General features: G+C 42.1%; 1 protein-coding gene across 1 annotated transcript; it reads left to right on the top strand.

Annotated features, from left to right (window-relative positions):
* Window positions 1-478: 478 nt before the first annotated feature.
* Window positions 479-11,752, top strand: LOC144538339 (uncharacterized; the record flags this gene model as incomplete). The annotated part of the gene is made up of 5 exons (XM_078282398.1): window positions 479-906; window positions 1,562-1,788; window positions 2,177-2,538; window positions 7,714-8,003; window positions 10,771-11,752. Coding segments are annotated over 5 exons (2,289 nt in total), but the record flags the coding sequence as incomplete, so codon positions are not given.
* Between the last annotated feature and the right edge of the window lie 868 nt (window positions 11,753-12,620).

Raw genomic sequence — 12,620 nt, 5'->3', positions numbered from 1 at the left:
AACACATAAAAGGAGACGCCTCCTCAAGGTCGCCACAACTTGCTCAGACAGGCAGACAGCAGCACAGCTCACCTTCAACTTTTCTCCTTTCATTTACTGAGGGTATTGCTGCAATTATAACAATGGATTCTGGGTTTAGGTTTCCGTGTTATTTGCTATATGAAATGTTGAATTTTAATTGCAATGAGACATTTTGAGATTAAGCTGTAGTTGTCTGTTTTATTGTAGCTACTATGAGGTAGTTAACTATTTTTACATTTACAAAGGAAGATAAAGGGTATTAAAGGAAAGCAATGTAAGGCCATAGGCCAATCATGTCATATATCATATCACATATCATATACTTGTCGTATGAAACTCCAATTTTGTTTCAGGTTTACATGGTCCATTACAGGTTGAGCAAATATCACCTTAGGTGATATTTGAACAGCAGTGATATATTAATTAATGAGATGAACAAACCATCTTATAATGCAAGGCTTTTCCAATCATCTCCTATATTTTGTTTTTTACAGCTCTGCTGGTTTGGATGGAGAACGTAACCATGGTAACACCTCTGAAACAGCCTATTGTGTTTGAGCTGGAGGGGTTCCATGTACCACAAGGCCAGGGGTCTTTACTTTTCTTCCTGGCTCTGCTCAACTACATGGTGGTGCTGCTGGGGAACGGGGCGGTGGCGAGCATCATCATATCCGACAGGGTCCTGCACAAACCCATGTACGTGATGATCTGTAACTTAGCAGCCTGCGACCTGCTGGGAGGCACGGCCGTGCTAATCCGCCTCATGATCCATTTCTTAACGGGGCAGAAGAGGATCCCCTACATCACCGCCATCGCCCAGGCCTTGTCTGTGCACATTTACGGTGTTGCGGTGCAGACTATTCTTGCTGCGATGGCCTATGACAGGTATCACAATGCACGGGCATGTTGTGAGAAAATTAGTCACAGATTTATGTTTAGTATTGGTTATTTTTTGTTTGTTCATTATTTATTCATTTGATAAATAAATGTTGACTCAGATGACACAAACCCAATCCAGGTAATCCTCTTCCCTTATCCTGTTTTTTACTGTTTCCAAATGTCCAGTGTTTCAGTTTACAGGAAACTTCAGTATCTACCTGTTAACTGACATATCAACCTCCTAATTTTGTTGATTTTCATGTTATAACTTAAATGATAAGGGTGTTTTTTAATCCATTTCTTACCGTCAACAAATCCTATGAAAATAACAAAATCAGCAATGAATTTGTTAGGCTAAAAAGGAAACGTGGGGAGTCAGAAAGTAATGGGAGTAGAGCAAACGCATTGTTGATTTAGTTATTTTCCTAGGATTTATTGACGATAAGAAACGTATTTAAAAACACCAACCGTATCCTTTAAATTGAAAATTGAAAATTGAAAATTCTATGACCCTTGGGCTGTTGAAACCCTATCATAACCTGTTGGATAAACTCACATGGCGGTCAAGCTGAAAACAAGGCTGTCTTTCATGCCTTTCGACAGTTTGGAGATACGAGGTTATTGCGACGATACTGTGTTTGATGCTCCTCTCCCTCTGCAGGTACATGGCTGTGTGTGAACCGCTGAGGTATCACGCCATCATGACGTCAGCGCGGCTGCTCCTCTGCTGCGGCCTGGCCTGGCTGGTTGCTTTGCTCTGTATCGGCGTGCTCTTTGCCCTCAACGTGGGCACGCCCCTGTGTGGCACCACCATCAAGCACGTCTACTGCAGCAACCGCTCCATTCTGAGCCTGGCCTGTGGGCCCACTCCCATAAACAACATTTATGGTCAGTTCCTAATGTGAAATAACGATCAGAGGCTAGAGACAGATAATGATGATATTCACTGAAGATATGATCCATGACCCAGCTAAACTAAAATTATTTTAATGATGCCTCCTTGCTATCACCACTGCATTATTGCTTCACACCTGAAAGAATTTATATGAAAAATTTACTCTTTTGAGCCGTTTCCTGGCACAAGAAATGGTCTGCCAGAATGCTGTTTGAGTTACATGAGTTTTGAGTTAAAATACACTCATTTTATTGAACTGTACATCATTCAAGAAAGAGTCGTCAGCAGTGTTAATGGAGGGTGAATTAGACAAAATGAGTGATGGGAAACTTACATGAACTGCAACCAAAAAGCTAATTGTGGATTTCTATCTTTTTCTAGGCTTGTGCATGACCTGGTGTATAAGCACAGGCACCTTCCTCATCATCGCATTTTCCTACATCAGAATCCTGCATGCTTGCATAAAACAAGGCAGGAGTGACAATGGCGTCCGCAGCAAGGCCTTTCAGACGTGTGCACCACACCTTGTTGTGTACGTACTATATGAAATCGCCTCGGCAATCATAATTGTGGGCCACAGGTTCCCCTCAGTCTCCCAGAACATCAAGAAGTTCTTTAGCGTTTTGGTTATCCTTGTTCCACCGGCCATCAACCCCATCATCTACGGTCTGGTCACTAGAGAGTTACGCACAAGCATCATCAAGCAGTTCACCACACGAGTCTCACCCAAACAGCTGCAGCGGGTCAATCCCTTCAGATGATTATATCGCTAATGACCTGAACAATTTTGAAATAAGTATACTTACTTGTATACATTAAAATAAGTGTAATTGTTTTAAAGTTATATACACCGCATGTGTAAGCTATATACTGCTCTGCTGTAAATGTTAGTGTAATAGATCTATTGTGCAACTATTGTGCTTTTTGTTAACCGTTATACTTCTCATCAGTCGATTCATGTAATTTCTTGTCGGACAAATATGCTGCACTGTTTGCATCACAATATGAATAAAAAGATGCTTTGTTCTGATTCATGCAGTGAAACCGATCAAAGTGAGGGTGGTAGAAGCTTAAATATTGTAAACACCAATTTTCAGGAGAGAAAAATGATTTCAATTAATCAGCCAATTTTTCACAGGACTTAATGTAACAAACTTGGTGTTATTTAGGGTTGTTGAGGTTATTCATGAATATAGCTTGGGTAGAGGAAAGGGGAGAGGGTGAGGACGGTATGTAATTGGAGTCAAGTTGACACCTGCCATCATAGATATTTTGTTGAAAAATATCCTAGAACCAACACTGATCACTGAAGACCTATACTCATCTACCTTTTTACCTGCATTTCCGCAACATTGCACCTACACTTCAAATTTATTGACTGAGATATTGCAGAGTAGGTGGTTAGGGTTAAGGTTACTCTGCAATATCTCAATTATCTCAATACATTTCCAATCTCACCAAGCAACATCTCAAGCAACATGACACTGCTGGCTTGAAACAGACCGCTCAGCAGTTCAGAAATCGAATTGGATCTGCAAACAATGAATGGCAAAGAAAATAGTGCACATTTATACCACTTTATCATCAGAAACACATATTGACTAAGCGTTTGCGGTGGCGTTAATGCAGTTGTGTGCAGAAAAAGTGCTGATTCTGATCTACTAACCGACAAGCACTTTGTGCTTTGTCCTAACTTGTCATCCTGAGGAAGCCATGGCTGCTGGTTATTGGTTCAAAGACACAACAGGCAGAGAGAGAGAATAAGTTTTTGAGAACTTTTAAGTTCTCATTATATTCAGGGTTTTTTTTGTCTTGGAAAATGTATTTCTTCTTTGAGTGCGAACCACTTTCTCCACTGAAGACATTTGAATGGTTCTTACGCACCAAACAAAGCAAAGGTGAGCACGGTGATTTCTCCTATAGAGAGAGAGAATAAGAAAGAGAATAATAAGAAATAAAAGAGAGAGAATTACTCTCTTTGTCTCTGTGTTATAAATTTCTATTCAACAGCCAAAGCGTATTGAACCAGTGCCTATCAATAAAGGAGAGTTAACCTCGACATGTTCCTCATGCAGTTTGCCCCCCCAAGCTGATATGTCAAACTGTGCCTATGACCCTGACCCAAATACCGTATTTCCTCTAATAGTGGCCGGTAGTCAGTTAAAAGCCGGATCTCCGATAATGGCCGGGGGCGTGGTCGACACGAATAAATAAAGGCCGGCCTCAAATACAGGCCGGGGAAAAAAACAAAGGAAACAAGACTAGGTCAAAACCTAGTATATGGCTGGACCGTGTCCGTCTCCTCTCTCCGCCGCTGTCCTCTCCACCGCGCCCACGGCCCGTACCTATCGGGGACACCCGGTGACGCATCGGCGTCGGGACCCCGCCGAAATCTCGGCCGGATCACCGGGAACAAATCGGCGCCCAGCTATCGGCACTGGCCGGAACCGTGTCCCCGGGAAACTCGAAGCGTCGGCAGTAAGTATATACATTGTTGGGCAAAAATCAAAATGAACATCTGTAATCTCCTGAACCCTATCATGTATCTGACGCCAATAGTTCTGGATTAAAGGGCACTCCCAGAGTACTAGAGTTCCTACAGAGCTTTGACACTTCCAGCAGTTAGCAGTATCCTTAAACCCCAGTTTATGTAATCTTGATGGTGTCCAATAGTAGCGAGTTAGAATCTTACACTGAATGAGTCTAGTTCTAATATTGCTCGACATTTTTTTATTATTCTTGCAGATATTGTCCCATTCTTTCTCTGTAAATACAACATTTAAATCTTTTTCCCGTGCTATCTTCAATGCATATGATACCCTAGTAGACTGGTGAAAAATCATTGAATAAAAATAAGAGGCTTCATGACCCACATCTAGGATACTTGTACACAGCGCCGGCGCGTGCCAACCAGGCGTCCTGGGCAAAACTATAAATGGCGCCCATTCACACGTTCCCAAAGACAAGGGAAAGAAAACTTTTTTTTTTATCAACTATTCCAAATGATACCATACCAACACATCACCATGTCAACATCACCATACTAATATCAAATGAAGAAAATGCTGTCTAATAATCCACACTATAATAATCCTATAATAATCCAAACCGTTTTCTAACTAGCCTATTTCATCATGCCAGCATCACCAACATCAAAAATTATGAAACTGCTGCCCACCAAAAGAGGCACACAAAGCCAACATGTAGCCTCAGTCAACCAAATAACCAAGATAAATAAATGCTGACTGACTCAACATTATAAGTGGACTCTCCTCGCTTTGGCCGCGGCGAAGTCCTCGATAATCTTGGAGTAGTCCAGTTTGCGAGACAGTTCATGCTCAATTGAAATTTCAGCCGTTCCATTCAGACGGTCCTGTGACATTGTAGAGCGCAAATAATTCTTCATCCGTTTGAGTAGAGAAAAGCTTCTCTGCAGAGGCCACTGTTACTGGCACAGTCAGCAACAAGCGCCGGGCAACGCTGAGATTCGGGTAGACATCCAGTAGGTTTTCTCGGTAAATGTAGTTGAGCGTATCAAAGGGTGAACAGGGCCTGCCACTGGGATAGCTTTTGACAGCAAGACTCAGGTCATCAGCATCAATGTCCCCCAGTTTTTCAGCAAATTGTTGACACTTGTCACTCAGTATGTTGTCATTGATTGCTGTCTGCATCTCATTAATGCTGAATAGGAATCCAAACAAATCCGCGTAAATATTCAGCTGTGTGAATCTCTCTGTTAAACTGGTTAATGCGGCATCTACTAGCGGTAGAAAAAAATCTTGCTTGTGTCTCTCCTCTGTGTTATTGCTGGGATGACATCCGATGATCAAACGAGTTGGTCAATCAAATTGTGCTAATCACCCGTACAACTAATCAAATTATCTTAACTATTTACATAAACTAGGATGCTGTTGGGGGCGACAGCAAGGGTATATCCCCGAAATTCCCCAATCCTCAAAGTTCAGTCATATGTAATAAAAGCCATTCAATAATGGCCAATAATAACCCTTAATAAGGGTTAGTTAATGCTTAATAAGCATTAACTAACCCTTAATTAACAGTTAACTAATGTGTAATTTACTAATGGTGTTCATATTAACTAAGGTATTAATTTATACATTATTTAATAGTTTATAAAGATGACTATTAAATAATGTATAAATTAATACCTTAGTTAACATGAACACCATTAGTAAATGATTGCCAGACACATTAGTTATCTGTTAATTAAGGGTTAGTTAATGCTTATTAAGCATTAGCTAACCCTTAATTATTGTACCCTTATTGTAAAGTGTTACCAATGTAACTAATTAACTATTTTATTAATAATAAACTTCATACAAATCTCCATAATTGCCTGAACAATTCTCAAATTTCAATAGTAAGTAAAGTTTATTTATAGCACCTTTCACAGAGCAAAGTCACAGAGTGCTTCACAAGAGATGAGTCTTTAGCTGCTTTTTAAAAGTGTCAACAGAGACTGCAGATCTTAAGTCCAGTGGAAGAGCGTTCCACAGTTTAGGAGCCACAATTTCAAAGGCTCGATCACCTTTTGTTTTGAGTCTGGAGCGAGGGACGACCAGTAAGCCCTGGTCAGAAGATCTAAGTGACCTGCTGGTAATGTAGGGATGGAGCAGGTCGCAGATGTACACAGGTGCCTGACCATGCAGGGCTCTATATGTGATTACAAGAACCTTAAATCCTAAACTTGATGGGAAGCCAATGTAAAGGAGCTAAGATGGGTATGATGTGAGACGTCCTGCTGGACCTGGTCAACAGCCTTGCAGCAGCGTTCTGGACCATTTGTAGATGGTCCAGGGATGACTTGCTGAGGCAGGTGAAAAGGGAATTACAGTAGTCCAGGCGGGATGATATAAAGGTATGAATAATCATCTCTAACTCAGGTTGTGACAAAACAAACCTGCGTTTGGCAATGTTTCTTAGATGGAAAAAACATGTACGGGTCAATGACCTAATATGTTGATCAAAGTACATAGCCTGATCAAAAATAACACCAAGATTTCTAAGGTTACACCGTAGTTGAGACAGGGGACCCAATACACTGAGCAACCTTGGAAACGATACTGTCTGAAGCAATAATAAGGACCTCAGTCTTTTCTGCGTTAAGCTGTAGAAAGTTGTTAGCCATCCAGTCCTTAATGGAAATCAGACAATCGTGCAAAACAGACAGTTTGTCAGTCTTATCTGGCTTAAAAGAGATGTACAGCTGAATATCATCAGCGTAGCAGTGATAAGAAACACCTTTAAATTTGCTAATAATCAGTCCTAGGGGAAGAATATATAAAGCAAATAAGATAGGACCCAAAACAGAACCCTGGGGCACACCGCAGGATAGGGCAGCAGTTGCAGACATGTAGGGACCAACCGACACAGAAAAACTCCTATCCAAGAGATAGGAGTAGTCCAGGGCGCTCCCAGAGACACCTACCCACTGCCTAAGCCTTTCGATCAGAATGAAGTGATAACCATAATAACTCTGTCCAACCTAATGATAGAGGATAAAAAAAAATCACTGAATTCAGACATAAAAGAACAATTTGAACCAGGGGGGCGGTAAATAAAATACAATAAAACGGATTTGAATGACCAACTTTGGTCATCTGCAGTTCAAACGAGGAGAAAGACCCAGTGCTCACCGTCCCGACTTGCAAAGCAGCTCCTAAACACCACAGCGAGTCCTCCACCCCGGCCCGAGGTCCTGGGAGTGCTGATAAAAGTACAAACCGACAGGCACAGTTCGATTAGGGGGCCGTAATCCATGCTCCTCTGCCAAGTCTCTGTCAGAAACAGGAAATCCAAGTCTTTTGAGATTAATAAATCGTTCAGTATGAAAGATTTATTCGTGATGGAGTGGGCATTTATCAGCGCCATCCTGAAGGGCACAGATCCACCACCAGCAACAGCAGAGGCCCGAGCCAAGGGGCGCAAGCACCGAGAGTCCGTGCACTGTGATCCAAGGAACGTCTCACCGGGGGGAAAGCAGTCGGAGGTCGGAGGCAGGAGAATCTGACGCCAAGATCCACAGACAACCAGGGCAGGGGAGGTCCATGCACAGATGGAGCAGAACAAGGCCCATATACAGCGATCAGCCTGGACTTACAGCAACTCCTTGCTTCCAGAGCCTCCGCAGCTTCACCTGTACTCCGGCCCTTTTCCCCCGCTTCCTCCGGCGTCTGCGGGAGCTTCGGTGAGGCCGGCCTCCATACGGCTGGCAAGGGAGTGGCATGAAGGCCCGAGAGAACGGGGGTTGGAAGACACCATCCCACGGAATCGTGCCATAGAAATCCCACATGGATGATCGAATACCAAGAAGGGTCTGGCGGTCATACACCCAAGCAGCGGATACATCAGGAACAAACACAGCGACACATAGGATAGGTAGGACCACACCGGATGGGCGGGCAGCGGCAAAGCCAAACACAGGCGCCATCATGCCGGAAGTCAATGCACACACACCAATACAATATAATGCAACGTTGGTGAGATATGGGTCCAAATAGCATGGACATGAATTTAATCAGTTAATTAATAATAGTTATAATAATCATAAACACATCAAAATCAAGAGTTCTTCCTCTAGGGGTCATCAGTGTCCAAATTTGAAAAGATTCTTAAAACTGTTCAAGTTATCCCGTTCACATGGAGGATCTGCGGCGGACGCACCAGCGGCGGACGCGGCGGCGGTCGGGGTGAATCCATAATATCCCTAAAAGTCATTTCGGTGATATGATTACTTATTAAGTACAGAGCCTTTCATATAGCAATGTCCCATATACTCATTTTAAAAGCCTTTGAATTCAACTTACTAAGTGAAGAGTTGTGTCAAAATAAAATATCCACCATTTAGAACCATTAATACAAAATGATTGCTGACATGAAGTAAAACTCATAAAGAGGTATTATTGTAATTAATCTGTTCAGCACTTTGTAAACTCCTGTTTTTGAAAAGTGCTTTACAAATAAAGTTTATTATTATTATTATTTTTGAACTATATAGTAAATCTAGTAAATCTATTATAAATATAGCCTATAAAATTCAAATATTTTTCAAAAAAATGTAGAAATGTAGAACGTGTTTTTGAATGAAACCCTCCCACCCTTTACCTTACTCTGTAAATTAGCCTAGATGACACCCTGGCCTCTAGGCATTTTACAGTACATTAGCCCCTCACCTCTAGGAATTTAATAGTACATTAGCTTTATTGACACAATAAAATCGTTTATTATTTATTTACACCTGGAGAGCCTGTTGTCAGTTACCATGAACCTCATATTAATGACATAGAGTTACATCACCCATTATCTGAGGCAAAGTAAAATGCTTCCCCTGATGATAAAATCAAATCTATAAAAATAGTGAATGAGAAACAGGTCTTGATTCACACTTAAGGTAGGCTGGTGAATATTAAGTGACCGCAGAGACAACAAAGAGAAGACCAAGAACTGACTGAGCTGAAGGAAGCAAAGTGGGCTCTGTTGAATTCCTATTATTAGTGGTAAGTTTTTTATTATTTTGAACTTGTCTGGCAAAAGCTTAAATGACTCTTTTGTTTAGATTTACAGGTGCTACTTTGTCATAGAGTATATCATTGATATCGTATATTGAGATTGCCTAGACTTTCCTTGTGACCAAGGGCGGATATTTCATTTCACTGTTGGGGGGGACAATAAACAGAAACATTTCTCAAGAGCAGTTCCTGAAGGGGACACCAAAGGTGCCGCCAAAAGTACTGTTGTATTAAATGTATATAGAGGTCCATTATGAAACATTTCCATAAGCACTTCATTCCTTTCTTATGAAGATTTTATCAAATTGCCTTTGATATTACTGGGGTCTTTCTACTTGGCGTTTCGGTGCACTGAAAAATGATCGAATGTCTGTTTTTCTTTTCTCTGCCATTTTAACTGACCTGGCTGGCTGACAAATAGACACACACACACACACACACACACACACACACACACACACACACAGTATGCAGGTTATTTGCAGTAGTAGGTGAGATGCAACACCCATTAACTGAACTAAAGCTAATATATGCCTAATTAAATTTAGTTTTCCCGAGTCTTCATTTATTTCCAGAATTATAAACAAAAGTAGTGGCAGCCATTTTACATGCAGTAAGAAAAAAAGAATATACTTAGAACCTAATTACGTAGGGTAAGTTAATCTTAAATATTATATTATAGAAATATTACTGTTACCATCTACAAAATATAATTTTGGTATGAAAACCCGCATTTTAATTTAACCAAGTATCCTGTATCATAAATACATGTCTGGTATTTGTAACAAACCAAACCGCTTGAAAATCGGTCGAAAATTCAGTGAGTTATGAGGATTTTAATTGTGGACAGACCTCCTGCCTCCATACACACACATGCATTAGGAGACGCGGCTCCGTACCAACACGCTGACGCACGAGATTCAACCGCGAGGTAACGGAACAAAATGTAGTCTGGTTACAACTGTGAATGTGTTTTATTCTATTGAGTGGTAGAAGTAAAGAAAAATGTCTGACACATCCTTTGTTTTAAGTTAACCTTTGCGAAGCAGCTTCTTACTGGAGGTCTGCCACCACTGACACACTTCCAGGGATCCTCCACACACACTCGTACCGAGGGCTGATGTGTGTGTGTGGGGGTTCATGTGTGTGTGTGGGGGTTCATGTGTGTGTGGGGGGGTTCGGGGAGGCAGGTAGGCAGTGGACCAAACCACTGTGAGGCATATGAGAGGGGGGGGGGGCACAATCTTTCGAAACTTAAAAACGCATTGTTTTGTGTCTATAATTAGCACAAGTGCTTTCAATGCATATTATTATATTATTTAAAATTATATAGTTATGTTTACAATGATATATTAAGGGGGACAACTCTCTGTTTTTCCCAGGAAGGGGGGGGTCCGGACCCCCCTGTCCCCCCCGTAATTTCCGCCCATGCTCGTGACATAACAATATCCACTCTTGTTTTTCTCGTTTCAGGTTGATGGAAAACTACACCTACAACAGCTTCACACTCCAGCTGGAGGGGTTCAAGATAAAAGGAGACTCCATGTACCCTGTCTTTCTATTTTACTTGTTCTCCTACTTATTTATTATATTTGCCAACGTGGGCATTGTAGTCCTGGTGTGCATTGAGAAGAGCCTTCACCAGCCTATGTATCTCCTATTTTGTAATCTTTCAATCAATGACATCCTTGGCAATTCCAACATGCTGCCCCGGCTGCTTACAGACATGTTGGTGCCTCCCTCTGAACGCCTCATCAGCTATTATGAGTGTGTGGTCCAGGCCTTCACCACACAATTGTTTGCCACTGCCTGTCACACAGTACTCATGATCATGACCTTTGACAGGTATGTGGCCATCTGCAATCCTCTGCGCTACTCTACCATCATGAGTAACAAAATGGTGATCAAGTTGACTGTTTCTGCCTGGGGGGTGGCCTTTGTTTTGGTGGCTATTCTCCTCGGCCTGACCATACGGCTGAGCCGATGCAGGACTCTGATCGCAAACCCTTTCTGCGACAATGCCTCGTTGTTTAAGCTCTCCTGTGAGAGTGTCTTTATCAATAACGTCTATGGCCTCACCTTCAGTGTGGTTCTGCTTACTGCCTCTATAGGCAGCATGGTTCTCACCTATATTAAGATTACAGCTGTCTGCCTGACTAGTAAGAACAAGTCTTTGAATAGTAAAGCCTTGATGACTTGCAGCACTCATCTCTGCCTGTATCTGATCATGTTTTTCAGTGGAATGATTCCCATTGCCCTCCATCGTTTCCCACAGTATATATATGAAAGGAAAGTCTCAAGTATTCTGTTTCATGTAATTCCTGGTGGCCTCAACCCTATGATTTATGGGGTGCAGTCCAAAGAGATACGCAAATTCTTGTCAAATGTATTCCATGCCAAAAATACTTTTACTATTATTTTAAAATGAGAATTTTATGTTGGTTTTTTTTGTAAAAGCCTGGGCCACATAAAAGTGCATTAGAGCAATCCACAATGTTTGTGTTTGAATATACAGTATGTAAGTATCTTGTAAATACCGTATTTCCTCTAATCCTCAATTAAAAGCCGGGTCTCCGATAATGGCCGGGGGCGTGGTCGACACGAACAAATAAAGGCCGGCCTCAAATACAGGCCGGGGAAAAAAACAAAGGAAACAAGACTAGGTCAAAACCTAGTATATGGCTGGACCGTGTCCGTCTCCTCTCTCCGGCGCTGTCCTCTCCACCGCGCCCACGGCCCGCATCGATCCTCCCGATCCAAGCCCCGGACCCCCGTCGAAATCTCGGCCGGATCACCGGGAACACATCGGCGCCCGGCTATCGGCACCGGCCGGAACCTCCATGCTTGTCTGTGTCTCTCTCTCCGCCGACAGAACAGAGGACTGTCAGGTAGACTGAGCTCGCGCATATGCATCGAAATAAACGGCGATATGATATAACTGTATAGATTCTATTCTTAGCTTCAGTTAGCTTCAGTTAGCTTCAGCTTACATGCAAACAACGGTGGATACCGGTAAAGTCCTGGTGCCTGTTTGTAACTGTAGTTTGTAGTAACGTACAAGTGCCACAAGATGGCTCGGCCGGCGGAAGTCTCTGGAGCATGCCGTCGTCGATTACCGTAATTATCGTAATGCATCGCAGTAACAAAAAAACGGCTACCTAACGAACCCCAACAGAAGCAGTTCAGAAAACAAGGAGGCTTCGTACTAAAATATGAGCAAATATACTTATCAAACAGAGGGAATTAGAAATAAAGGCCTGTCTCTAATATAAGCCTGCTTCCAATAAAGGCCTGGT

The sequence above is a fragment of the Centroberyx gerrardi genome, unplaced genomic scaffold (assembly GCF_048128805.1).
Source record: "Centroberyx gerrardi isolate f3 unplaced genomic scaffold, fCenGer3.hap1.cur.20231027 Scaffold_440, whole genome shotgun sequence".
NCBI classification, from domain to species: Eukaryota; Metazoa; Chordata; class Actinopteri; order Beryciformes; family Berycidae; genus Centroberyx; species Centroberyx gerrardi.
The sequence above is the reverse complement of the archived record's forward strand: the minus strand, read 5'-3'. Positions and strand labels throughout refer to the sequence as shown.